The sequence below is a fragment of the Carcharhinus amblyrhynchos genome, chromosome 8 (assembly GCF_965287045.1).
Source record: "Carcharhinus amblyrhynchos chromosome 8, sCarAmb.v2.hapA, whole genome shotgun sequence".
NCBI lineage: Eukaryota > Metazoa > Chordata > Chondrichthyes > Carcharhiniformes > Carcharhinidae > Carcharhinus > Carcharhinus amblyrhynchos.
Window position 1 is genome coordinate 42,996,231 of NC_137331.1, and position 24,743 is coordinate 43,020,973.

A 24,743-nucleotide genomic window follows, 5' to 3' on the forward strand; every position below is an offset into this window, starting at 1 on the left:
GCTAAATTCTCCCTCAGTGTACCTGAACAGGTGCCGGAATGTGGTGACTAGGGGAATTTCACGGTAACTTCATTGCAGTATTAATGTAAGCTTACTTGTGACACTAATCAATAAACTTTACTTATGTTTAACAAAGAACCTGCATTTCTTTCACAACCAAATGCTCCCCAAAACACTTCACAACCAATGAAGCACTTTTGAAATGTGATGACTGTCGTAATCCCGGAAAAGCCTGTCTGCACAGTCAGATCCCACAAACAACAACGAGAGAAATGATTTAATCATTAAAGATAAACATTGGCCAGGAGTTCAGGAAGAACAAAGCACAAATTCCAGGAGGTGATACAGACTGGCACTGGTATGCCAACATTTGGAGGACTATGCACAATTCTGGTCATTGTATTGCACCCAGCAATTGGGACAATGAAGAAAAGAGCAAACAAACTGACAGTTAATCCAAGGCACACGAGATAAGAGAGACAGATTATTCTGCACGTAAGAGGATTCTGGAGAAAGACGTCGAATGGTAATAGTTTTTTGGGAATAAGGTGCATTGAAGCAACACACTTCCTTGTTAGTATAGTGGTTAGTATCCCTGCCTGTCACGTGGGAGCCAGGGTTCAGTTCCCCTGTTGGGGAGCTGCAAAATATCCTGACTGTGTCTAGAGTGGAAATCTTTGGGGCGGCATGAAGTCACAGTGATTAGCACTGCTGCCTCTCAGCACCAGGGACCCGAGTTCAATGGATGATTGTCTGTGTGGAATTTGCACGTTTTCCCTGTGTCTGCGTGGGTTTCCTCTGGGTGCTCCAGTTTCCTTCCACAGTCCAAAGATGTGTGGGTTAGGTTGATTGGCCATGCTAAATTGCCTCTTAGTGTCAGGGCATCAGCAGGGTAACTACATGGGGTTAAGGGGATAGGGCTTGGGTGGGATTGTGGTCAGTGCAGACTCGCTGGGCTGAAAACCCTCCTTCTGCACTGTAGGGATTTGATGATTCATGTTATTTTTCTCAAAATAGTGGGATATTTTACATCCACATGAGGACCTCTGTTTAATTCGCCACTCCGTCAGCATTGGGAGTGTCAGCCTGGATTTTGTGCTCAAGTCTGGAGTGGGACTTAAACTTATGATCTTCTGACTCGAACGAGAATGCTGCATGCTGAGCCAAGACTGACAATGAATGCATCCATAAAGACACACTTTGCACACATATATTCTAGATCTGTGGGATATAATCCCAGGTAGACCAGGAAATTCTGCTCCCTTTAGCTGATGATACAAGAAAACAGATTTAAGGTTTTGGGCAAGAGATACAGAGGAATGGGAAGAAAAGCAGTTTTACACGTGATGTGGTAATGACCTGGAACTTGCTGCCCCTAAAGGTGGTGGAAGCGGAAGTGAGCCACGCTTTCAAAAGGAAATTGAATGGACTCTTGAAGCAAATAAACCTGCAGAAATCAGGCAGCGGAGTGGGACATTTGGATTGCTCAGGGAGAGCCAGCATGCACTCAGCGGGCCAGATGGCCTCTGGAACCATAAATAATTCTGGCTCTATATCTAGATTTTCATTCTAAACTCATTGTTTTTGCAATAGGATTGTGATTTCATTAATGATTTTAAAATTTTGCTGCTGTAAGTGGATTTTATTTATCAGATATATTTCTGTGTGCACATCTCTATTCATTGTTTTTTTGCTATGCAGTCTGCTCCCTCCCTGTTTCTTAAGAGCAATTTTGAGTATTTGAGGGGGAATTATCGGAAAGCGGTGAAGCTGTTGAACAGTGCAAACATCACAGATCATCCTGGATTCCTTAGCACAGGTAGGAATTGAAAGAATGGCGATGTTTCTTGGTTTACTTCAGATGATTATTAGTGATTCATCAAGACCAGCAGGCATTTCACATTGATCAATGTGTTTTATAAATCGAAGCTCCGATATGAGTTCAATTCATGTGGGGGGGAGATCCCTTATTTCTTAACCGTATTTTAAATCTTTTGGTCTTGCCAATTTTCTTCACGTTGCAGCAGTCTTTATAGTGATACTCGTGCCTTTGCGATGTTGTCTCAGTTCCGTGTACCTCAGTATTTGTTAAATCTAGTTTTGTGCTCACTTTCGGAAACTTCTTTCTCCTCTGTTAATTTTATATTTATATTTTTATTTTCGGAAGGGTTGGTGCTAGAATCATAACTTGTCTCTACTTTGATCTGTCGTGTACCAGATGTTTGAGTGAGGTTGCTAACCCCACCCACGTTTTCAGTGCAATTGAATTTATTCAGGTCTAGCAGAACTAATCCTTGCCTTCCAATTGACCAATGATGCAGAAAGAACAGGAGAATAACTCTTTATTCAATCTTCCTCTTCTCCAAATAACCGTCCGCTGCTATGCAAATCTTTTTATTTGATGGGTTCTACTCTCAGTGCAGTGTGCTATTGTGATTCCCTCGTGTGACCCTCTTCCTGTGGTCAACATTTGTTGCTCATCCAAGTAGGAAAAATCCCCATTCTGGTTACTTCTGTCTTTGCTTCTTGTTGTCTAGACAGGTTTGAAACGTTGAAAGAAATGTTTCTTTTGCGTTGGATTCTATCTCTCAGATTTTCACCGGCTGTCCACCCTCATTTGATTTGACAATAAAGCATCCCAGCGGCTTTCAGCCATTCGCTACACAATTTTCACAGATCGCACCATGGGAAACACTCTTCATTCCTAGAATCATACTGTCCAGAAGGAGGCCATTTGGCCCACAGTGTTTGTGCTGGCTTTTTGAAAAAGCTATCCCATTATTCCCACTCCCCTGTTCTTCCTCCATGAGGAAATACCTTTTCGGGTATTTATCCAATTCCCTTCTAGAAGTTATGCTGAATCTGTGTCCACTGCCCTCACAGGCAGCCCCTTCCAGATCATCATAACTTATGCATTAAAACAAGTCTTCCATCTCCAATGTTCCTGTGTGTGGCCCATTTTTGAGACCGTGGTTCTGTCAAATTTTTTACACAGTTTTGCACAAGTTTTAGTTATAACAGAGTTAGTCCCATGTGGGACCTTGCAGATTTCTATGTGCCCACACAACTCAGCAGGAGCTTTACTCACCTCCCCTGCTTTGAATCCTTTGGTTCTCCTGCCAGTGGAAACGGTTTCTCTTTAACTACTCTTAGCAAATTAGTCTCCTTCATCTTGAGATAAAACCCCCTCCATATCTAAAATCTGCCATCTATTTCTGGTGGCATTTTTTAATGAAGCTGTTTTTATTAAAAAAAATCTTTCCTGACTTATCTCCTTAAAACATTTGCAAAACAGGTGAATGTATTCGATGTATGTTCTGGAATAATCTTGGGTGCATCCATTTCGCCATGGGGAAACACAATCTTGGAATCTTCTACTTTAAAAAGGCTTTGCAGGAGAATGATGCTGCTTGTGTCCAGTTAACAGGAACAAACACAGAGCAAGGTGGGCTACATGCGGTCAAATACTCAACAGATCTAATTTAGCGTGAATGATGTGAAATTAAATGGTGCATCAATGAATGCCACTTATTGAATTCTTGCTTATGAAACTCAGCTGCTAACTTGTATTTGTAGTTCCTATTTTCTAAGTTCTGGCAGTCAGCTTAATGTTGCCAGCCTTGGTCCAGTGGAAAACGTTCTCGGTGGAGTGAAAAGATGGTAGGTTTGTGGTGGCTGGCAAGGCCCTCCCTGCCCCTGCCAGCCACCACCCCCAACTCCAGAGACCCAATCTGGGCTGATATTGTTGAGGGAGGGGCTTTCAGGAGAGCTGTTGTCTCAGGAAAACAGTACTACTTGGAGAAAGGCAGCACGGTGGTTAGCACTGCTCCCTCACAGCGCCAGGGACCCAGGTTCAATTCCTGGCTTGGGTCACTGTGTGGAGTCTGCATGTTCTTCCCATGTCTATGTGGGTTTCCTCTAGATGTCCCAGTTTCCTCCCTCAGTGCAGATTAAGTGGATTGGCTGTACTAAATTGCCCCTTAGCATCAGGGGGGATTAGCAAGGGTAAATGCATGGGGTTAAGGGGATAGGGCTTGGGTGGGATTGTGGCCAGTGTAGATTCGATGGGCTGAATGGCCTCCTTCTGCACTATAGGGATTCTTTGCAGGCGGGGGGAGCTTTTCCCACTGTCTGTGGCCAGTAATTATTCTTTAGCCAGTATTGCTAAAACCAGTTAACAAGTCATCATATATTGCAGTTTGGGATTTTGCTGTGTCATATGAGGTTTCTTGCATTGCAGCAGTGCTACACTTCGAGAAGAATGTCATTGCCTGTGAAGCACTTTTGACATTCTGACCGTGTGGAAGTTGTAACTTTGGTCACAACCCACTTGTTCTAAAAACACTCCCAAGCTCTCTCCACCCCCACCAAAACTAAGGATGACTGGCATTTTTCACTGTCTTGTGTTGAATATATTTTGTACAAGATACATTTCAGTTGCTGCAAAGCAAACTACTGTTTTCTTTCCTGCGTTTAATTTAAAAGAAAAGACACCACTTACATAAATGTTCATGAGGATTCAATTCAGTCACTTTGTTTGAAAGTTGACATTAAAATCAGCATCTGATTAACTTCTCTCTGCCGCGATACATCGTACAGTGGGGCAGTATCTCAAACTGCTGTCCAATCTTTGCCACGAGATAGGGAGGGGTGTATAATCCCATGAGCTCAGCAGACAGAACAGAGCAGTGGTTCTACAGATCAGCTGTGTTCTACATAGCCTCCCTGTTGCCATAATATGTATATGGTTCAAATAAAGAGTCCATATTATTGTCCTGCTAAACACTAGTAAGATTTGAAATGTCTGTGCTAAACAGAAGAACATACACTTTGATAAAGGCAAAATACAGCGGATGCCGGAGTGTGAAACAAAAACAGAAAAATGCTGGGAAATCTCAGCAGGTCTGACAGTATCTGTGAGGAAAGAATAGAACCAACATTTCAAGTCTGGATGACCCTTTGTCAATGCTGGACAGTCATTCAGATTTGTAACGTTGGCCCTATCTCTCCACAGAGGCTGTCAAACCTGCTTAAGATTTTCCAGCATTTTTTGTTCCGGCCATAACGCACTTTGTTGGATAGCACACTGGCACAGTGATTAGCACTGCTGCCTCACAGCACCGGGGACCTGAGTTCAATTCCTGGCTTGGGCCACTGTCTGTGTGGAGTTTGCACATTCTCCCTGTGCCTGCGTGGGTTCCCTCTGGTGCTCTGGTTTCCTCCCCCAGTCTGAAAGCCGTGCTGGTTAGGTGCATCGGCCATGCTAAGTTCTCCTTCAGTGTACCCAAACAGGTGCCTGAGTGTGGCAACTGGGGAATTTTCACAGTAATTTCATTGCAGTGTTAATGTAAGCCTACTTGTGATAGTAGTAAAGTTGGAAGCAGAAAGAGGTTGGCTGGCCTATCCTGCTGTAAGCTGTGGCTTTTTCAAATGTTTTTTATTTAACTTAATATTTGGAGTTTAATTTTTTTTCCTTTTTTATTAATGATTAGGAAAGAAGTTTTCTGGCAGACCTATGAGCACATTGCTCACAAACAAACGGTATGAACTGTTGCACAACTGTGGAATCCAGCTGTTGCATATAGGCAGACCATTGGCCGCCTTTGAGTGTCTGATGGAGGCAGTTCAGGTGTACCACTCCAACCCACGTCTTTGGTTAAGGCTGGCAGAATGTTGCATTGCTGCCAACAAGGGGGTGAGTGGGCTCGTTCCCGCACCAGCTACTTTTTCATTCGTTCCAAGTTGCTTTCTTTTTTCCCCCAACCGGTCGTATTAAATTTCAGCATTATTTCCTTCAGACATCCGAACAAGAAACCAGAGGGCTGCCAAGCAAGAAAGGGATTGTACAGTCAATTCTGGGTCAGGGCTATCACCAGAAGATAGTCTTGGCGTCACAGTCCATGCAGAACACCGTGTATAAGTGAGTGAGCGCCATTTACGAGGGTGAACAGGACTGGTGTGACTGTAAATGATTGAACACCTAACTGAAGAACACTGTGTAAATGAGTCAACTTTTAACATGTTCAAATGTCAAAGTGTGCATGTTAGCTATGTAGAAGCAGTTCAAAATCTAAAGCTTTTGACTTGCAGATATAAAATTAGTGAAGTGATAGATGGGTTCTGGAAGAAAAAAGTTCAGATTTTGACTGTTAAGCTTCCTAAGTTAACGGTATTTAGGCAGTAGAATGCTCATCAGACATGTTCATAAAAATACCAAATTCCACATGAGTACAGACCATAAATGAGAGAATATCAAACAGAAGTCTCTTCACTTAACAATCACTATAAGCATTGTGTTCAAGTCAATTCTTTGCTTATATTATTGTTGTGAATTTGCACATATAAGGTTAAAATATGATGTTTGACAAATGTAAATAGTGAAAAGAAATGCTAAAACCAAAAGAATAAATCATATAGCATTGTCTATTTAAAAAAAAAAGTTTTCTGTGCGTGGATTTTAAATTGCAGAGAGCAGGGTGCAGAAGCAGGTTTTTGCAGCATTTGTTTCAAAACCTAGCAGTCAGTGTTCCAACCTAACCAAAACAGGCTTTTGAATTGGACCAATGATTTAAAGCAAGCATGCACAGACACAGAACCAGTGGAATTCAAATGTGGGGGTTGTTGACAGCTTCAAGCCACTCAGATTGCAGGAATATTTGGGGTAATTTCAGGTATATAAACCCAGACGGGGTGGGGGGGGGGGGGGGGGGGGGGTGACTGTCAGAGTATGCTTCTACCTCTTGAGTTAGAAGGAGGGTAGGTGAGGCTGTCATGTAAATCCTGCAATTTCAGATATGTCTTCATAAAATTACCATCTAAATAGAGGGAGAGAGAGACAGACCAATTCGGTGTTCCAGACGAGCATCACTGGAGAAAGTTCATACTTGCAAAAGGTGCCTGGTTATATAATAGTTGAGAGTGACTGAATTCTGTAATGATATATTTCATTATTCCTGAAGGAGTCTTGTAATATTTGAACAGCATTCTATTGGGATTTTACTCAGTTTGTTTTTTGTTTTAATAAGGTTGTCAACAGTTTAAAAATAAAGACCTGTTAATTATTCATGATAGAGAGCATCAGATCCTGCTTTAATTTACCAAAACCAGTAACTTTCTACCACCTCTCACATACTTGTATAAGATTACGAAGTGAGGTATATCCCTTTGAGTGATTACAAAATTGAGCAGAGGGAAAAATCACCTCTGCGTTGTTACATTGTGCCTTTCTCCCAAAAACAACAACTCTTGCTTCAGTTACCGGCTTCTGGCAGCTTACCAGACTTCTGGTACCTCATTCAAGCTGCCCAACTTTGGTCTGAGCTAAAGATAGTAGAGTGCTATTTGACTGTGTGCAGCATCATTACAGAATCTGTTGTTTTTACTGGCAGGAGAGTTGAGGTCACTGATTGGCACCCTCCCATGTTCTGTGATTCTCCCTTTCCTCAGCTGAGATTGGCTGACTTGCTGTCAGTGGACACTAGAACCTGCACCCCCCCCGCCCGCCCCCCTCACCGCTGCCGCCGCCACCGCCAATTGCACAGGAAATACTGAAAACTATTAATCTGCGTGAAAGTTTCAATTAGAATTTTGAAGCCATGAAGTCTTTAATAAAATATCATTTTTGTTCCATAGCGATGGGCAGTCTTCAGCCATTCCTGTAGCCAGCATGGAGTTTGCGGCCATTTGCTTAAGGAATGCTTTGCTCCTGCTGCCTGAAGATCAACTGGAGACCAAAAAGGATAATGGCTTAAGAAATTTCAGCCAGTCAGGCAGTGGTGAGACCAGCAATGAAAATAGCGAGGCATGCAGGTACAGCATGATGAGAGATACTTCATCGAGCATACAAATTTACCATCAATGTATCATTGTAGAAACTTGGTATATTCTCTCGCAGGATAAGGGCACAGTGCAGGAAGGTGCAACTGGCATAGGAGATCAGCTGTGATCTTTTGAATGGTGGAATTGGCTTGATGGACAAAATGATATAGCCCCCTTTTCTGAGGAAGGATGTTCTTGATCTCGAGGGAATGCGATGAAGGTTTAAGAGGCTGATTCTGGGGATGGTGGGACTGAGGTATGAGGAGACATTGACTAGGTTAGGATTGTTTTCACTGGAGTTCAGACGAATGAGGGGGGATCTCAAAGAGACTTATAAAATTCTAACAGGACTAGACAGGGTAGATGCAGGGAGAATGTTCCCGATGATGGGGGGAAGATCCAGAACCAGGGTTCACAATCTAAGGATTCAGGGTAGACCATTTAGAACGGAGGTGAGGAGACATTTCTTCATCCAAAGAGTGGCGAGCCTGTGGAATTCATTACCACAGGAATTACTTGATGCCAAAACATTGAATGTACTCATGAGGCAGCTGGATATAGCACTTGGGGTGAATGGGATCAAAGGTTATGGGGAGAAGGCAGGATTAGGCTGTTGAGTTGGATGATAAGCCATGATCATGATGAATTGCGGAGCAGGCTTGAAGGGCCAAATGGCCTCCTCCTGCTCCGATCTTCTGTGTTTCTATGTTTCTCATGCTGTCATTTTCATTTACATTTTCACAGAGATGCTCAGTATTGCCAACTGATGAATAAGTCAGAATTTGGCCATCTCTAGCAATGATTTCTCTTCCTAACTCCACAACATCGCCTCTGTAATCCCCCAAAAATCTGTCCCAGGCCCTGTCTCCTCCTCCTTCCTCAGCTACGTGCACCCTTTTGGTGATAACACCCAAAATCATCGGGTCAATTTCTGCCTGTGCCAGTTAACAGCCAACTCTAATTCCTCACTGCCTCTCCCGACTTCCCTTTGCTGCCTCTGCTGTCAGAGTGCTGATGAGCCAGCAAGTCTTGCCAGCTAAACATTGCTGAGACCTAAGCCACCATGTACAGTCCCTGCTGTCAGCTCTGGTCTCCAATTCCACCCCTTCCAGTGGGTGAATAGGACTATCTGTATTGCTTTGCAGGGAGCTGGCATTGGTTCAGTGGGCAGAATGGCCTATCTGTGTGTTACTATGACTCCTAATTCCTACAGAGACAATTAAGAAAGCACATAAGTGCCTTCTGTGTAGATTGGCTGCACCCTTTACTGTTCTGAATCCCATGACAAATTAATTGCAATACTCCATTATTGTTGCACTATTATATACTGAAATTATTTTCTGTCATTCTGCAGTGGGAAACCTCATGAAGGAGATAAGTTCTTAGTTCCAGGCCCGCCATCCTCTCCGTTAAGGAAGGAGGAATTGGACAATCTCCGGTAAGGATATGTTCCATTTCTTATCCATTTACGCAACGCTACTGTCCTTTCAACAATATGAAGGGAGCCTTCTGCACATCAGAAATTCAATTCCATTGTTGTTAAATCTTGATTTGTTACTGGAATTGATCACATTTAACGTAAGCAAAGGTCATTGTTTCAGTGCTTGACGGTCAATCCTCACTCATGACTGATCTAGTTGGTGGTGGAATTGAAGAAAATGTTTTGGCCAGCACTGTTTTTCATTTCCCCATCCTCCAACACCTCTTGCTCTTCTCATCCCAGGTTAGTTAATATATCCTGCGATTAATTCCCTCTGCATGGGTCTCCTTTTTTTAGTGACCTCAGCATTTGAGGTTCTCTCCTTTGTCCAAGCTGCCTCAACTGAGAAGATGCAGTTATGAATTGGAGGAAGAGGGCATGAGGAGTACGGTTCATGTCCTAAATGATCTGCTCCTACCAAGTGTTTATTGGTGCAGAAATGAACATCAGAAACTTCCCAAACAGTTTCAGTCCAGTTGGGGTTCATTCTTTATTTATTTCATGGAATGTGGGCATTGCTGGCAAGGCCAGCATTTGTTACCCATCCCTAATTGCCCTTGGGAAGATGGTGGTGAGTCACCTCCATGAACCACTGCAGCCTTTCTATAGTGCAGTAATGCGACTTGAATGAACCTGTTGCCATTTCAGAGAATGAACCACATTGCTGTGGATCTGGAGTCACATGTGGGCCAGACCAGGTAAGGGCGGCCGATTTCCCTCCCTAAACGACACGAGTGAACCAGATGGTGCGACAATCAATGATAGTTCTCAAATTTTGTAATTGAATTTAAATTTCAACGACTGTTGTGGTGGGATTTGAACCCATCTTCCCAGGGCACCCCCGGGCTATCAGTCCAGTGACATTACCACTCTGCCTAGTGGCTACTGATGTAAATGAGACAAAATTCTTGACAGGCTTCAACTCTGATTTGACCCCCTGTGATAAATAGAGGACTGGAATTTCAAGCACATCACGTCAAATGTTTTCCTCTCTGTTCTCTCAGATGCTCTATACTGGCTGGCAGTGCATATGTTGCTCTTGCACTTGGTGACAACCTTGTGGCCTTAAATCATGCAGAGAATCTTCTGCAGCAGACCAAACTGTCCGGATCTTTAAAGTAAGTAACCGAGTATCCTATAACAGGGTCCTTATTAATGTGATTAATTTAACTGGCTGTGCACATGAAGTAAATGTTTACTTAAGCTTAGAGTATTGGACGTATTCTTGAAAGGGAAAATGCAGCTGTGGAAAAGGCCATTTGGTCTATCGTTCCTGTGCTAGCTGATGTAATTGTCCTATTATGTCCTATTCTGCTCCTCTTCTCCCCTGCCCCCCCCCCTCCCCATTACCTTGCAAATCTTTCTTTTACTATACGGTTGTTTTATAAAAGTTAATGTTGAATCTGAGAGATGGGCAGAAGGGGACATTGATGCTGGACGTGTATGTGGAGTTCAGCTGGGTCAGGGTAGCATGCTTCTGGTTTGATCCTCAGAGTGTTTGGGAGGGCAGCGAGTGAAGCAATACCCTTGATTTTTGCCACCAATCTAGGATGTATTCCGATGATCCATGTGCAGAAATTAATTTTACTGCATGCGCGAGTATTTACTCAAAACATGGCTGCTTTACTGAAGCGTTTTGCAGCCCCCACAAACACCCTCCTAATGGCCCAGATCAGACCATATCTTTCCAAGTGTTCACAAAATTCTTTGTGTTCTGCCCCTAAAATTTCCTCACTTTCTACCTTGAACAGGACCAAGCAATTTTCACTCTTCAGTCCTTCGGCATATTTATCATTTCCAAAGGTGTTTGAACAAGATTAGTGTATCCACATTCTTCTAAACACCCCCACTATCTGTTCCCTCAACTATTCAGTGCCTGCTAATCATTACTACTTTTTAATCCTTTAACTCCTTTAATATAGCTCCCTTTTGACTAATTACCAATGTTGGCTGTCCCACACCCTCAGGTACACCTTTCAAAAATTTTTTATCTCCTAAGAACAAAGGTGCAAAACCCATTGATCCCTTGAGTTTAACATGACCTCCTTTGTTTATGAATGGTGTCGGTTCCCTTTGATTATCTTGTTGCGTGCTTTTAGACTCCCTTTCACAATGCTGGTTTTATTTCTTATCTTTCCTAGACTCCTTCTATATGTCCTTGCTACGTCTATAAGTAGGCTGTCTCAGGTTTCCATTTCACAGAGGGAACACATCTTTATGTTTCGCCAAGCGCTCTGGAATTTTTTTTTACTCAAGTTCAAAGCACACGGGCAGCAGGCAAATTAATCTTGGAAATCTTGCAAACGGCCCCCAAAAACTCAATGACAAGGCGAAAAATTCAAGGATGGTCACCCTATTCCCCCATGTATTTTGAGTAGTCTCACAACACCAGGTTAAAGCCCCGGACAACGCTCTGAAAGCTCGTGCTACCAAATAAACTTGTTGGACTTTAACCTGGCATTGTGAGGCTACTTACTGTGACTCAAGAACAGCTTCTTCCCTGCTGCTGTCAGACTTTTGAATGGACCTATCTTGCATTAAATTGATCATTCTCCACACCCTAGCTATGACTGTAACACTACATTCTGCACTCTCTCTTTCTCCCCTATGTTCTCAATGAACGGTATGCTTTGTCTGTATAGCACAAGAAATTACTTTTCACTCTATAAACTAATACATGTGACAATAATAACACAAAGCAAACTTAAGGTCGCCCATTTCTGCCTGTGTGACTTTGCCCTGACTTGGTTCGGCTGCTGAAATTTCTAGATTCACCTATTCCAACACACACCCTGACAGGTCTTTCACGTTGTACCCTTTGTAAACTTGATGTCATCCAAAGCTCTTTGTTTTAATGCGCAGTAAGTCCGTTTTCTCTATCCTGCCTCGCTGTGCCCTCAGACCCAATTGAGCAATGTCCTGCTTTTAAAATTCTCATCCTTGTTCTTGATTTCTCACTGCTGCCCTCCTCACTGACTTCTCCCTCCCCAGCCTTACCCCCACCCCTCCCTATCTCTGTTATTTCCTTCATAATTACACGCCAGGAGATCTGTACTTCTCTAATTCTGGCCTCTAGTGAACCCTGATTATAATCAGCCTCCAGTTGATGGCTGGAATCTTGTTGTCCAGGTCCTAAGCCCTGGAATTCCCTATCTATACCTCTGCATCTCATTTTAAAACAACTTCCTTGACCAAGCTTTTGGTCATGTGATCTGATCATCATAGAATCCCTACAGTACAGAAGGAGGCTATTTGGCCCATTGAGTTTGCACCAACAACAGCCCCATCCTATCCCTGTAACTCCACATATTTGCTCTGCCATTACCCCTGAAACCAGGGTCAATTTTGCGTGGCCAATGCACCTAACCCGCACATCTTTGGACTGTGGGAGGAAACCGGAGGAAACCCATGCAAACTGTGCAAACTCCGCACAGACAGTGACCCAAGCCAGGAATCAAGCCTGGATCTCTGGCGCTGTGAGGTAGCAGTGCTAACCACTGTATCACTGTGCTGCCCTAAGTATAGCCTTATGTGGCTTGGTGTCGTTCTCTGATGATGTCCATGTGAAACACCTTAAGATGCTTTATGACATTAAAGTTGGTGTATCAGATGTTGTTGGAATTTATTTGCATCCAGTTTTAAAAAACTATGTCAAAAATTGGCTCTTCCTTGGTACTGTTTTCTGTGTAGCGTGAGCTGATTTCTTGTGTTACTTTGATTTGATGTTTCTGACCATTTGTGATTGTATTTAGGTTTCTGGGCCACTTGTATGCAGCAGAGTCGCTCATTTCCCTGGACAGGATCTCTGATGCTATCACTCATTTGAACCCCGAAAACATTACTGATGTCTTCCTGGGTGTTTCGTCAAATGAACAGGATCAAGGTGAATAATTTCACGTTTGTCTGAATGATCCACCCTGTCAACTGGCATAGTTTGAATCTTTATCCGTTTGGAGATTTGTTTCCTCTGAAGGCACGATTTCTCAGGAATAAGATGGCACAGTGGTTAGCACTGTTACCTCACAGCACCAGGGACCTGGGGTTGATTCCTGGCTTGGGCCATTGACTGTGTGGTAAATCACCTCTGTTTTCTCACAAGACTTTGACTTCCTTCCTAAAGTGTAGTGGTCAGAATTGGATTAAGCAAGCTGTCAGCTCAAATACTATTCTGCAAATTCTTCTCATCTGTTATTTCTCTTTAACCTCTAGATTTTTATTAAATGTGTACAGCTAACAAACCAGTAAAAACATTTAAAAAAAAACATGTTTTGTTCACATTTAGCTTGTCCAAATGCTTTTAGAAATCTAGGTAGCACAGTGGTTAGCACTGCTGCCTCACAGCTCCAGGGACTCAGGTTCAGTTCCGGCCATGGGTCACCGTCTGTGTGGAGTCTGCACGTTCTCCCTGTGTCTGCATGGGTTTCCTCCAGTTTTCTCTCTCAGTCTGAAAAAACGTGCTGGTTAGGTGGATTGGCTGTGTCAAATTCTTCTTCACTGTACCCAAACAGGCGCTGGAGTGTGGCGACTAGGGAATTTTCACAGTAACTTCAGTGTGGTGTTAATGTAAGCCTACTTGTGACACTAATAAATAAATAAAAAAAAGTTTACTGCTGAGGCTTGACTACTGTTATGGGAGAGCACACACACACACTACCCCTCACCACACTCACACGCATCACCATCCCAAGTCCCCAATACACACACACACACACTATCAGCATGCCTCCCCAACATCCATTCTCACAGCAAAAAGAGAATGTGTGTTTTCTTCCAGTTCAGAGAATGTTGTGATAAAGAAGAGCAATGCAATGAACATGTATGTCAGTTATATGTATGTCTGTTACATGGAAAGTAAATGCAAATTTTGGCTGTTCTTTTCAGGATCTGACCGAGGGGAAAATGAACAGATGGAAAGCTGTGAGTATATGTTTAAAAATGTCATCTTTGGGAGCAAAAGCAGAATAGTATGGATGCTGCAAATCTGAAACAAAAATAGAAACTTCTGGAAAACACGCAGTTTATCAGGCAGCATCTGTGGATAGAGTTAATATTTCAGATCACTGATCATTCGTGTCGAGTGAAAATGGGGGCATGAGTGTCTATGGTGAGAGACTAGGAGTGACTAAATGACAATAGGAGGCTGGGGAATCATAATATGGATATTGTCAGCTTGAAAAGTTCATGTATTTTTAAAACCTTGGAAGTTTGTCTTTTTTTAACCTGTGGTAGCAGTATCTTGAAGGGAAGCTTGAGGAGCAATGTAGGAGGGTTTCCTGCAATTCCAGTATGTAACCAGATAACTGAAGTATTACAAACAACTTTTAATGTTCTGTTCACCCATCACTCCTGTGCTGTCCCCACGTCTGCGTGGGTTTCCTCTGGGTGCTCCGGTTTCCTTCCATATCCAAAGATGTGTACCTTAGATTGATTGGCCATGCTAAATTGTCCCTTAGTGTCAGGGGGACTAGCAGAGTAAATACATGGAGTTACAGGGATAGGCGCTGGGTGGGATTGTGGTCAGTGCAGATTTGATGGACCAAATAGCCCCCTTCTGCTCTGTAGGGATTCTATTATCTTGATCTTAAAACTCTCCTTATTTTCAAGTCCCTCTATGGTTTCTCACTTGCCCATCGCTGCAGTCTGTTCTAGCCCCACAACCGTCCAAAATACACTCCCCCAATTCTGGCATCTTGTGCATCTCCAATTTTGATCCCTATTGGCAGCCATGCTTTCTGCTGTCTGGGGCAAAAGTTCTGGAATTTCCTCACTCAATCTCGCCACTTCTCTCACCTCCTTTAAAACACTTGTTAAAACTTGACTCGGCGACCAAACCCTTGTCTCCTTGTGTGGTTGGGTGACATGTTTTTGTTAACCTTCCTCTGAAGTACTTTGGAGTGGTTTTCCGTGTTAAAGTGTTATGTAAATGTACGTTGCTGTGTGTATGCCTCTCAGTTTAGGACCTGTGCTCTGTGATTTGTTGGCCAGGTTTTATTGGTTTGGTGCAAAGAAATAGAATAGAATCCCTATCCTGTAGTCAGTTCTCAGACCTCAACTGTTTACAATCTATGTGAATGATCTGCAAGCAGGGACAGAGTGTAACATAGCAAAATTTGTGGATGAGACTAAAATAGTGGGAAAGCAGGCAGCAAAGAGGATACAAAGATTTTACAGATATAGATAGGCTAGGTGAATGTGCCAAAAGTTAGCAAATGGAGTTTAATGTGGATAAGTTTGAGGTTAGCCATTTTGGCAGAAAAAATGGAAAGGGCAAATTATTACCCAAATAGAAAGCAGATTCAAAATGCATTGGAGTAGAGTCTTTGTTCATGTCTTGTCTTTGCATTGTCTTTGTTCATGAATCGCAGAAAGTCGGCATGCAGGTGCCTAATGAAAAAGGCCAATGAGATGTTGGCATTTGTTGCAAAAGATCTGGAGTATAAAAGTAGGAGCGTGTTGTTGCAATTGTACGGGGTTTTGGTGAGACCACATCTGGAGTATTGTGTCCAGTTTTGGTCTCCTTATTTGAAGAAGGATGCGGTGGCTTTGGAGGCAATTCAGACGAGGCTCACCAGATCGATTCCGGGGATGAAAGGGTTGACGTATAAGGAAAGATTAAAAATTTGGACTTGTACATATTGGAGTTTAGAAGAAGAGAGGGGGTCTGATCGAGGAATGTAACATTTTTAAAGGGATTGATAAAGAAAATGTAGACCAGGTGTTTCCCCTTATGGGGCAACCTAGAACAAGAGGTCACATGTATAGGTTGAGAGGTGGTTGATTTAAAACTGAGATGAGGAAGAACTATTTCCCACAGAGGGTGGTGAATTTGTGGAACTTGCTTCATGGCACAGTGGAGTCTGGATCGGTGAATAGTTTCAAGATAGAGATAGATATATTTCAAATTTTTTTTAAAAAGGGAAAGAGGGATATGGGGAATAGGTGGGGAGGTGGATTTGAGACCAGGGAGAGTTCAGCCATGATCTGATTGAATGGCGGAGCAGGCTTGAAGGGCTAAATTTGCTGACTTCTACTCCTAATTCCTATGTTGCTATGAATAGTGTAGAAGGAAGCTGTTCGGCACATCAAGCCTGTACCAACAGTCCCACCAGGTCCTATCCCCAGAACCTCAAGTATTTCCCCTTCTAATCCTCCTGACACTAAGGGGCAATTTAGCATGGCCAATCCACCTGACCAGCACATGTTTGGACTGTGGAAGGAAACCGGAGCACCCTGAGGAAACCCATGCAGACACAGGGAGAACATGCAGACTCCACACAGACAGTGACCCAAGGCAGGAATTGAACGCGGGTCCCTGACACTGTGAGGCAGCAGTGCTAACCACTGTACCATCATGCCACCTGTTTTTTTAAACTGATAGAACCACACTATCGTTAACACAGAAACTACCAGCTACAATCCCTCCAGTTAAACACTTACTGCTGCTTAAATTGATTGTTAGTCGCACCGATAATAATTTCCAGATATTTCAGAATCTACCCCTTTAAAGTACAGCCCCAAAGAGTTATTAGGAAAATGCCAATTCTGTTCTTCCTCCCTTGATTTTTTTATTTTTTTCATGTTTTATCCCCCTCCCAACCCTTAGAGATTGAACCTTTTTTTGCTGTGAGTAGACTAAGGTTTTGATTCATGAACTACGATACTTTTTGGATTCTACGTAGTCTGTAAGGAATCATTTCTTGCAAACGCTTAAGGAAAGGAGATTTGTTCATCCCAATATCAGAAACAGTCAGGGTGGCACAGTAGCACAATGGTTAGCACTGCTGCTTCACAGCTCCAGGGACCTGGGTTCGATTCCTGCCTTGGATCAGTGTCCGTGTGGAGTTTGCACGTTCTCCTCATGTCTGCATGAGTTTCCTCCGGGTGCTCCAGTTTCCTCCCACAGTCCAAAGATGTGCAGGTTAGGTCGATTGGCCATGCTAAAATTGCTCCTTAATGCCCTGAGATGCATAGGTTAGAGGGATTAGCGGGTAAACGTGTAGGGATATGGGAGTAGGGCGTAGGTGGAATTGTGGTCGGTGCAGACTTGATGAGCTAAATGGCCTCTTTCTGCACTGTATGGTTTCTATGATTTCTATGAAACCTTTTATAAGTTGGACACAGATGCCTTTAAAAGAAAGAGAAGTGATGTGACTCCTTACCTAGAGAAAAAAATTTGCTTGCATTAGAAGGAATGTGGCAAAGCTCTAGACTGATTCTGGGATGAGAGCATTGTCTTAACACAGAAACATGGAAGAAAGCACAGGAAGGAGCCTGCTCTGCTATTCATGGCTGATCATCCAACTCAATAGTCTGATCCTGCCTGCCTGCACCGCCCCCCCCACCCCCAACATCCTTTGTCCCTTTAACTCCAAGTGCTATATCTTAACTCCTGCTTGAAAAAAAAATTGGCCTCAACTTCTTTCTGTGGTAGAGAATTTCACAGGGTGACTGACCACTCTCTGGGCAAAGAAATTTCTCCTCATGTCAGTCCTAAATGGTTTATCCTGTACCCTCAGTGTGATCCTGGTTCTGGATGAGTAGTCAGGATGTGGAAATGCCGGTGTTGGGCTGGGGTGAACACAGTAAGAAGTCTTACAACACCAGGTTAAAGTCCTACAGGTTTATTTGTAGCAAACGCCACTCACTTTCGGAATGGCTGTTCCTTTGTCAGGTGGGTGGGAGTTCCACTCACAAACAGGGCATATAAAGACACAAACTCAATTTATATGAATAATGATTGGAATATGAGTCTTTACAGCAAATCAAGTCTTAAAGGTACAGACAGTGTGAGTGGAGAGAGCATTAAGCACAGGTTAAAAAGATGTGTATTGTTTCCAGTCAAGAAAATTAGTGATTTTGCAAGTCCAGGCAAGTTGTGGGGGTTACAAATAGTGTGACATGAACCCAAGATCCCGGTTGAGGCCGTCCTCGTGTGCGGAACTTGAAGGCCACCTTGGAGAACACTTACCCGAAGCTCAGAGGCTGAATGCCATTGCCCTTGAAGTGTTCCCCAATAGAAAGAGAACAGTCTTGCCTGGTGATTGTCGAGCTGTGTTCATTCATCCTTTGTCATAGCGTCTGCATGGTCTCCCCAATGTACCATGCCTCGAGACATCCTTTCCTGCAGGATGCAATAGCATTCGTTATGACAATGGATGAATGAATACCGTTCCACAATCACCAGGCAAGACTCGGGGATAGTGTGGGAAATGTAGTTGAGGTGAAAGGTCAAGCATGATCTTACTGCATGGCAGAATGGGCTCGAGAAGCCAAATGGTCTGCATCATTTTGTTCTTATGGGAGACAAGCTTTGTATGGTTGGGCCTGAATGGTTGATGGATCGTGGTAACCTTCAAAAATCCTTGCAGGAGAAAAAAATTGCAGGGCTATGGGTCTGTACTCGTTGGAGTTTAGAAGGATGAGGGGGGAATCTTATAGAGGCGTATAAGATAATGAAAAGGATGGATAAGGTAGAAGTAGAGAGATTCTTCCCGCTTAGAAAGAATAGCAGGACTAGAGGGCACAGCCTCAAGATAAGGGGGGTGGGGGGTGCAGTTTAGATCAGAGTTGAGGAGGAACTTCTTCACTCAAAGGGTGGTGAATCTCTGGAATTCTCTGCCCGTTGAAGTGGTGGAGCTACCTCGCTAAATATATTTAAGTCACGGATAGATAGGTTTTTGATAGGGGAATTAAGGGTTATGGGGAGAAAGCGGGAAAGTGGAACTGATCCACTTCAGATCAGCCATGAGCTTATTGAATGGCGGGGCAGGCTTGAAGGGCTAGATGGCCTACTCCTGTTCCTATTTCTTATGTTCTTATGAAAAGAGCAGGGGAGTGTCATTGACTGGATCACTCGTCAAAAGAGCTGGCGCAGGCGTGATGGGCTGAACGAGCTCCTCCCTGCATGTACTGCTCTGTGATTCTAACTGGTTTAATTTTGTGTACTTAACAGCTGGTAAGCAGATTCTGCAATGTTACCCTAATTCTGTTTCGTCTGCTTGTGCAATGATGCTCTTCAACCTCGGCAGCGCGTATTGCCTCCGCAGTGAATATGATAAGGCACGCAAATGTCTTCACCAGGTGAGAGAAACAAAACAGTGCGGTTTTACCCCTATTCCTCTAGACTACATCCAATGCCATGGACAATGTCACTGTCCTGTAACTGTGACAAGTCTGAGAGGTCAGTGTACTCTCAGACTTTTCAGTGTCTCACACCTGGGGAGGGGGATTTGTTTTTTCCCCCTTCTCCTTCCGCCCTAATGATCCAGATCCTGGCTGAATGCTTTTGGTGATTTAACATTGATGCTGGCAAACACCATGCAGGCTAAACTGTGTCTAAACTGTCTCTTTGTACGCTAATCCTCAAATCCTGATAAACCTGCATTGTGCTTTCTTCCTCCTTGCTATAATCTCATTTGACACCTGAACGGGCCTCTTGTTAACTCATCCACCTCTTGGGAATTGTACATCTGCTGCCCTAAAAACCTTTAGCTGCTGCCCTTCAGCCCAGGGTCTTGTTCCTGGACTGCGGGTTCAGGGATTGCGATCTGAACATATGTATGATTCCAGCCAAAGATCATCAAATCATAGAATTTTACAGCACCAGAAATAATTTGGCCTGTAGTCCCTTTGCTGGTTATCTGAGAGCAAAATAACCTGGCCGCCTCCCTGTCCTATGTCCATAACATTGAGAAATCATATCCACTTCACCCCGTACAAAGGGATCCTTGTTCCACCACGGTTAGTTCATTCCATGTCCTAACAATCTGGGTTTAAAGATCATAAGAAATAGGAGCAGGAGTGTGCCATTCAGCCCCTCAAATCTACTCTCAGTACAACTGTGACTGATCTGATTGTGGTCTCGACAGTGTGGCGTGGTAGCACAGTGGTTAGCACTGCTGCCTCACAGCGTCAGGGATCTGGGCTCAATTCCCATCATTGGGTGACTGTGTGGGGAGTTTGCACGTTCTCCCTGTGTCTTCTGCATGGGTTTCCACCGGGTGCTCCAATTTTCTCCCTCACTCCAAAGATATGCGGGTTAGGTGCATTAGCCATGCTAAATTGACCCTTAGTGCCATGGCGCTGAACATGGTAAATACATGGGAATAGGGCCTGGGAGGAATTGTGGTCAGTGCAGACTTGATGGGCTGAATGGCCTCCTTCTATGCTGTAGGGATTCTATGATTCTAAACACTTCCTCATTTCAGAAGCCTCTTATTTCACTTTTCTCTACTAGTATTGAAGAGCAATATAGCGGAGTTTCACTTCAGGGAATGTAAGAGCTAAACATAATTCAGGTCCAGATAATAGGTAACTCAGAACACTGAAAGAGGGTGAAGTGAGGAGTGTGTTAATTTTTCAAAAATTCATTAGAGACAGAGCATTGGAGTGTGGCAAATATTACACTCCAGCTCAGAAACAGGGGCAGAGTTATTACTGCATTGACAAAAGTGACTGGAGCCTACAATTAACGATTAAATAAAACAATATCAAGAAAGGCACCAGCTGATCAAAGATAGTCGACATGGGTTTGCATTCACATCTATTATATATTTGAGACTGTTAGATGTTTGATTGAGAAGGAAATTGAGGGTAATGGGAGGCAGGCAGAGAAGCAGACTCAAAAGTTTAAGAAGTTTATTTATTAGTGTCACAAATAGGCTTACATTAACACTGCAATGAAGTTTCTGTGAAAATCCCCTAGTTGCCACACTCTAGTGCTTGTTCGGGTACATTGAGGGAGAATTTAGCGCAGCCAATGCACCCCAATCAGCACATCTTTCAGACTGTGGGAGGAAACCGGAGCACCCGGCAAAACCCACAAAACACGGAGAGCACGTGCAAACTCCACACATACAGTGACCCGAGCCGGGAATCGAACCTGGGTCCCTGGCGCTGTGAGGCAGCAGTGCTAACCACTGTGCCAACCGTTTGTGACTGTCATTTCCTTATTTACCATAATGAAGTTATTGTTCATTTTGAGTAGTGCATGTCTTTTTTTATATCTTTCACCTAAAGAGTTCATAAAAAGATTTCTGCTATCTCCCTTTACATTGGCAACAAGTGATTTTTGAGTTTTGGTTGACAAGGATCTGGTAGTTGAGGTTTGTTTGGGTTTTTTGTAAGGTGCTGCAGATTTGCCCCATTCTTTTTTTGCCTGGACTGTAGAATGGTAACTGCAGTGGAACTGTACAATCAGCTATTTTTGTGTCTTTTTTCCAACTGCAGGCTGCTTCGATGGTTAATCCAAAAGAGATTCCTCCAGAAGGTATTCTGCTGGCTGTTTACCTTGAGCTGCAGAACGGTATGTTCATACCTAACCCTCGATTAAGGTTACTACATTAGCTGTGTTTAACATATTGCCTTGTAACTGAAATATGTGGGAGGCATTTCCTCTTATTTGAATAAGTCATTAATTGTTTTTATTATGTTGTGTGCACAGGAAGTTTTCCTGAGGGATGAGGTGGCAGAGAAATAGCTTGGCACAAATATTCTCTTTCTATTTTCAATTTAAGTTTAAAGTTTATTTGTTTCACAATTAGGCTTACATTAACACTGCAATGAAGTTACTGTGAAAATCCCCAAATCACCACACTCCAGCACCTCAGAGAGGATTTAGCATGGCCAATGCACCTAACCAGAGCACATCTTTTGGACTGTGGGAGGAAACTGGAGCACTCGGAGGAAATTTGGGGAGAACGTGCAGACTCCACACAGACAGTATGATACAGTCATATAACCCTCTGCAGTATTGCATTCTGTTCTGGATATTGCACCTCACAAAGAATAAATTGACATTTGGACAGGCACTCGAATAATACTGAGGGTAAATGGGTTAAATTATCAGAACCAGTTGCATAGGACTGGGTTTGTATTTTCTCAAGTGTAGAAGATTTGGAAATAATCTAATTGAGGTATTTGTAATGAGTAAAGGATTTGATAGGTTAGAGAAAGTGAGAGAAACTATTTCTATAGAGAGTCCAGCACAAAGGGGCAGCACAGTGGCGCTGCTGCCTCACAGCGCCAGAGACCCGGGTTCGATACCTGGCTTGGGTCACTGTCTGTGTGGAGTTTGCACATTCTCCCTGTGTCTGTGTGGGTTTCCTCTGGATGCCCTGGCTTCCTCCCACAGTCCAAAGATGTGCAGGTGAGGTGAATTGGCTGTGTTAAAATTATCTCTTAGTGTCAAGGGGATTAGCTAGGGTAATAGGGATAGGGCCGAGGTGGGATTGTGGTGGGTGCAGACTTGATGAGTCGAATAGCCTCCTTCTGCACTGTAAATTCCACAACCTGAAACTTTGAGCTTGGCCATTCAGACTGATGTCAGGAAACACTTCTTCACACACAGGTTAGTGAAAGTCTGGAACACTCTACCCCCACCTCTCGACCCCTTCCAAACAAGGAAGCTGTCAAGATTGAGGGCAATTGAAAATTTGATAGAATTTTGTTGGGTAGATCTCTTGAGGAATGTGGAACCAAGATGGGGGTGGGGACACAGCAACAGGTTGGAAAGGCTGAATGGCCTCCAAGTTCTATGCTTCTGTCCATTCTATCCTGTTCAAGACATGTTATACGCACACCATTATTGCTAGATGTTAAATTTGCTAAAATTTTACGTTTAAGAATTTGCGACCTTTACCTTCCTGTTCACTGATAGATAGTAGTCATTGTTCAATTATATTTCTGGGCAGCACGGTGGCACAGTGGTTAGCACTGCTGCCTTAGAGCGCCAGGCACCCGGGTTCAATTCCGGCCTTGGGTCACTGTCTGTGTGGAGTTTGCACATTCTCCCCGTGTCTGTTTGCGTTTCCTCTGGGTGCTCCTGTTTCCTCCCACAGTCCAAAGATGTGTGGGTGAGGCTGATTGGCCATGCTAAATTGCCCCTCAGTGTCAGACAGATAAGCAGGGTAAATGTGTGGGGTTGAGGGAGTGGGGCCTGGGTGGGACTGTGGTCGGTACAGAGTCAATGGGCTCAATGGCTCATTTGATACTGTAGGGATTCTGTGATTCTCAAACAGCATTCTCGTCGTTAATAAGTGTGTCTGGCTGTGATCGTTTTTAGGGAACACTCAGTTGGCGCTACAGATCATCAAAAGGAATCAGCTGTTGCCCTCACTGAAAGCCCTGAACTCTGATGTGAAAAAGAAGCCAGTGTTTCAATCCATCCAAACCATCCAGCCGTCGCCGTTCAACACCGTCCAGCGGAAATGAGACCTTATTGCCAGTCACTGTGCACATGTATTCCTCCAGATGTGATTGCAGCTGCAAAAGAGGATCAGAAATGGTGGGGTGGATTTGAAGAAGAACCTCATCGTGAATTTTCAGCTAACTGGCATGGATTGTGACCTCTCCAATCGGCACTCTGATAAAACTGCAGACAGCATTTTTGTTTTAGGTTTATACCTCACTTAGACCTCAAAACTGTATCCTGGCCGTAATACTAGGATAGATTCATAATGTTTCCAGAATTTGGAGGTTTGCTGAGTTTTTCTAAATGTTTTTTCTGGGTAATGATTTGTAATTGCAGTATTTATAGCTGTTCAGGTTTGTTCTCTGTTAACATTTCCATTTATTAAAGCGATCCAATGAGTGCACTATGTTAAAGACACCATTTTATGTTGGCCCTTTAGCAACCCACTAATGCTGTGTGTGCGTGTGTTATGGAACACTTTTATATATTATCTTTTAGTCAAACTGCCGAGGGGATTGCTAGTTGAGTCCTGGCACTGAGAACATGTGAAAGATTGGCAAATGGTACTGTGAATGACACTGTCCCTTTAGGTCAAATTTACAGGTAACTTTGGTCCAGCTTCAGAGTGTTGGCGACACCACTAATTTGGCTGAGCTTGAAATGGGGCACAGTGATGGGCAGAGAGACGAAGCCAAATAAAATCTCCAGCAATCCGATTTGTTCAAAGCAGCTCGATGCGGAACAGTTATGGAAATTTCCCTAACTGCTGTCTACCTTTTGTAAATAGTCTTTTACTAAGCTTGCACGCGGCAGCTTTTCAGAGGAGATTTTTTATCCCTGGAGATATTAGTCGTGTAAAGAAAAGCCTAGCAAAAGATATTAAAAGTTGAATTATACCAAATAAATAAAGAACAAAAGAGTTTTATAGTCGAATTTTAATCAGGGAGGGTGGGAGGTGAACAAAGCAGATGTATAGTCCCTACTATAGGAGGATCTCACTTCACCAAACCACAGACTTGGATTTGCCAGAGAGGTTTACAGTTGCAGCAATGTTAGTGTTGCTGCTGGCTACTGGAATTCACCACTGAGAGCTGTGCCCAGAACCTTCTAGTGCACTGGGCCGACCCAGCAGCAGCTAACAGCCCCGATTACAGCAGAGGATGATCAGATGCAGCTGTACTTCTTGTCCGTGTGGACTCTCCACCCCAGCAAGCAGGCTGCCGGCTAGGTTAGCTTGAGACAGTGAGATTCTAA

The 24,743-nt window shown here is 43.5% G+C and overlaps 1 protein-coding gene across 2 annotated transcripts in view; it reads left to right on the plus strand.

Moving 5' to 3' along the window:
- cnot10 (CCR4-NOT transcription complex, subunit 10) overlaps positions 1-23,892 on the plus strand; it is a 34,288-nt gene extending 10,396 nt beyond the window's left edge. For both annotated transcript variants that reach the window (XM_080193971.1, XM_080193972.1), the window contains exons 8-19: positions 1,702-1,819; positions 3,296-3,445; positions 5,493-5,695; positions 5,799-5,920; positions 7,633-7,809; positions 9,173-9,256; positions 10,303-10,416; positions 13,051-13,181; positions 14,180-14,215; positions 19,251-19,378; positions 21,527-21,602; positions 23,361-23,892. In XM_080193971.1, the coding sequence (XP_080050097.1) occupies positions 1,702-1,819; positions 3,296-3,445; positions 5,493-5,695; positions 5,799-5,920; positions 7,633-7,809; positions 9,173-9,256; positions 10,303-10,416; positions 13,051-13,181; positions 14,180-14,215; positions 19,251-19,378; positions 21,527-21,602; positions 23,361-23,509 (1,488 nt within the window). In that variant the 3' untranslated portion in view covers positions 23,510-23,892. The remainder of the gene's footprint in view (positions 1-1,701; positions 1,820-3,295; positions 3,446-5,492; positions 5,696-5,798; positions 5,921-7,632; positions 7,810-9,172; positions 9,257-10,302; positions 10,417-13,050; positions 13,182-14,179; positions 14,216-19,250; positions 19,379-21,526; positions 21,603-23,360) is intronic.
- The last annotated feature ends 851 nt before the right edge of the window (positions 23,893-24,743 follow it).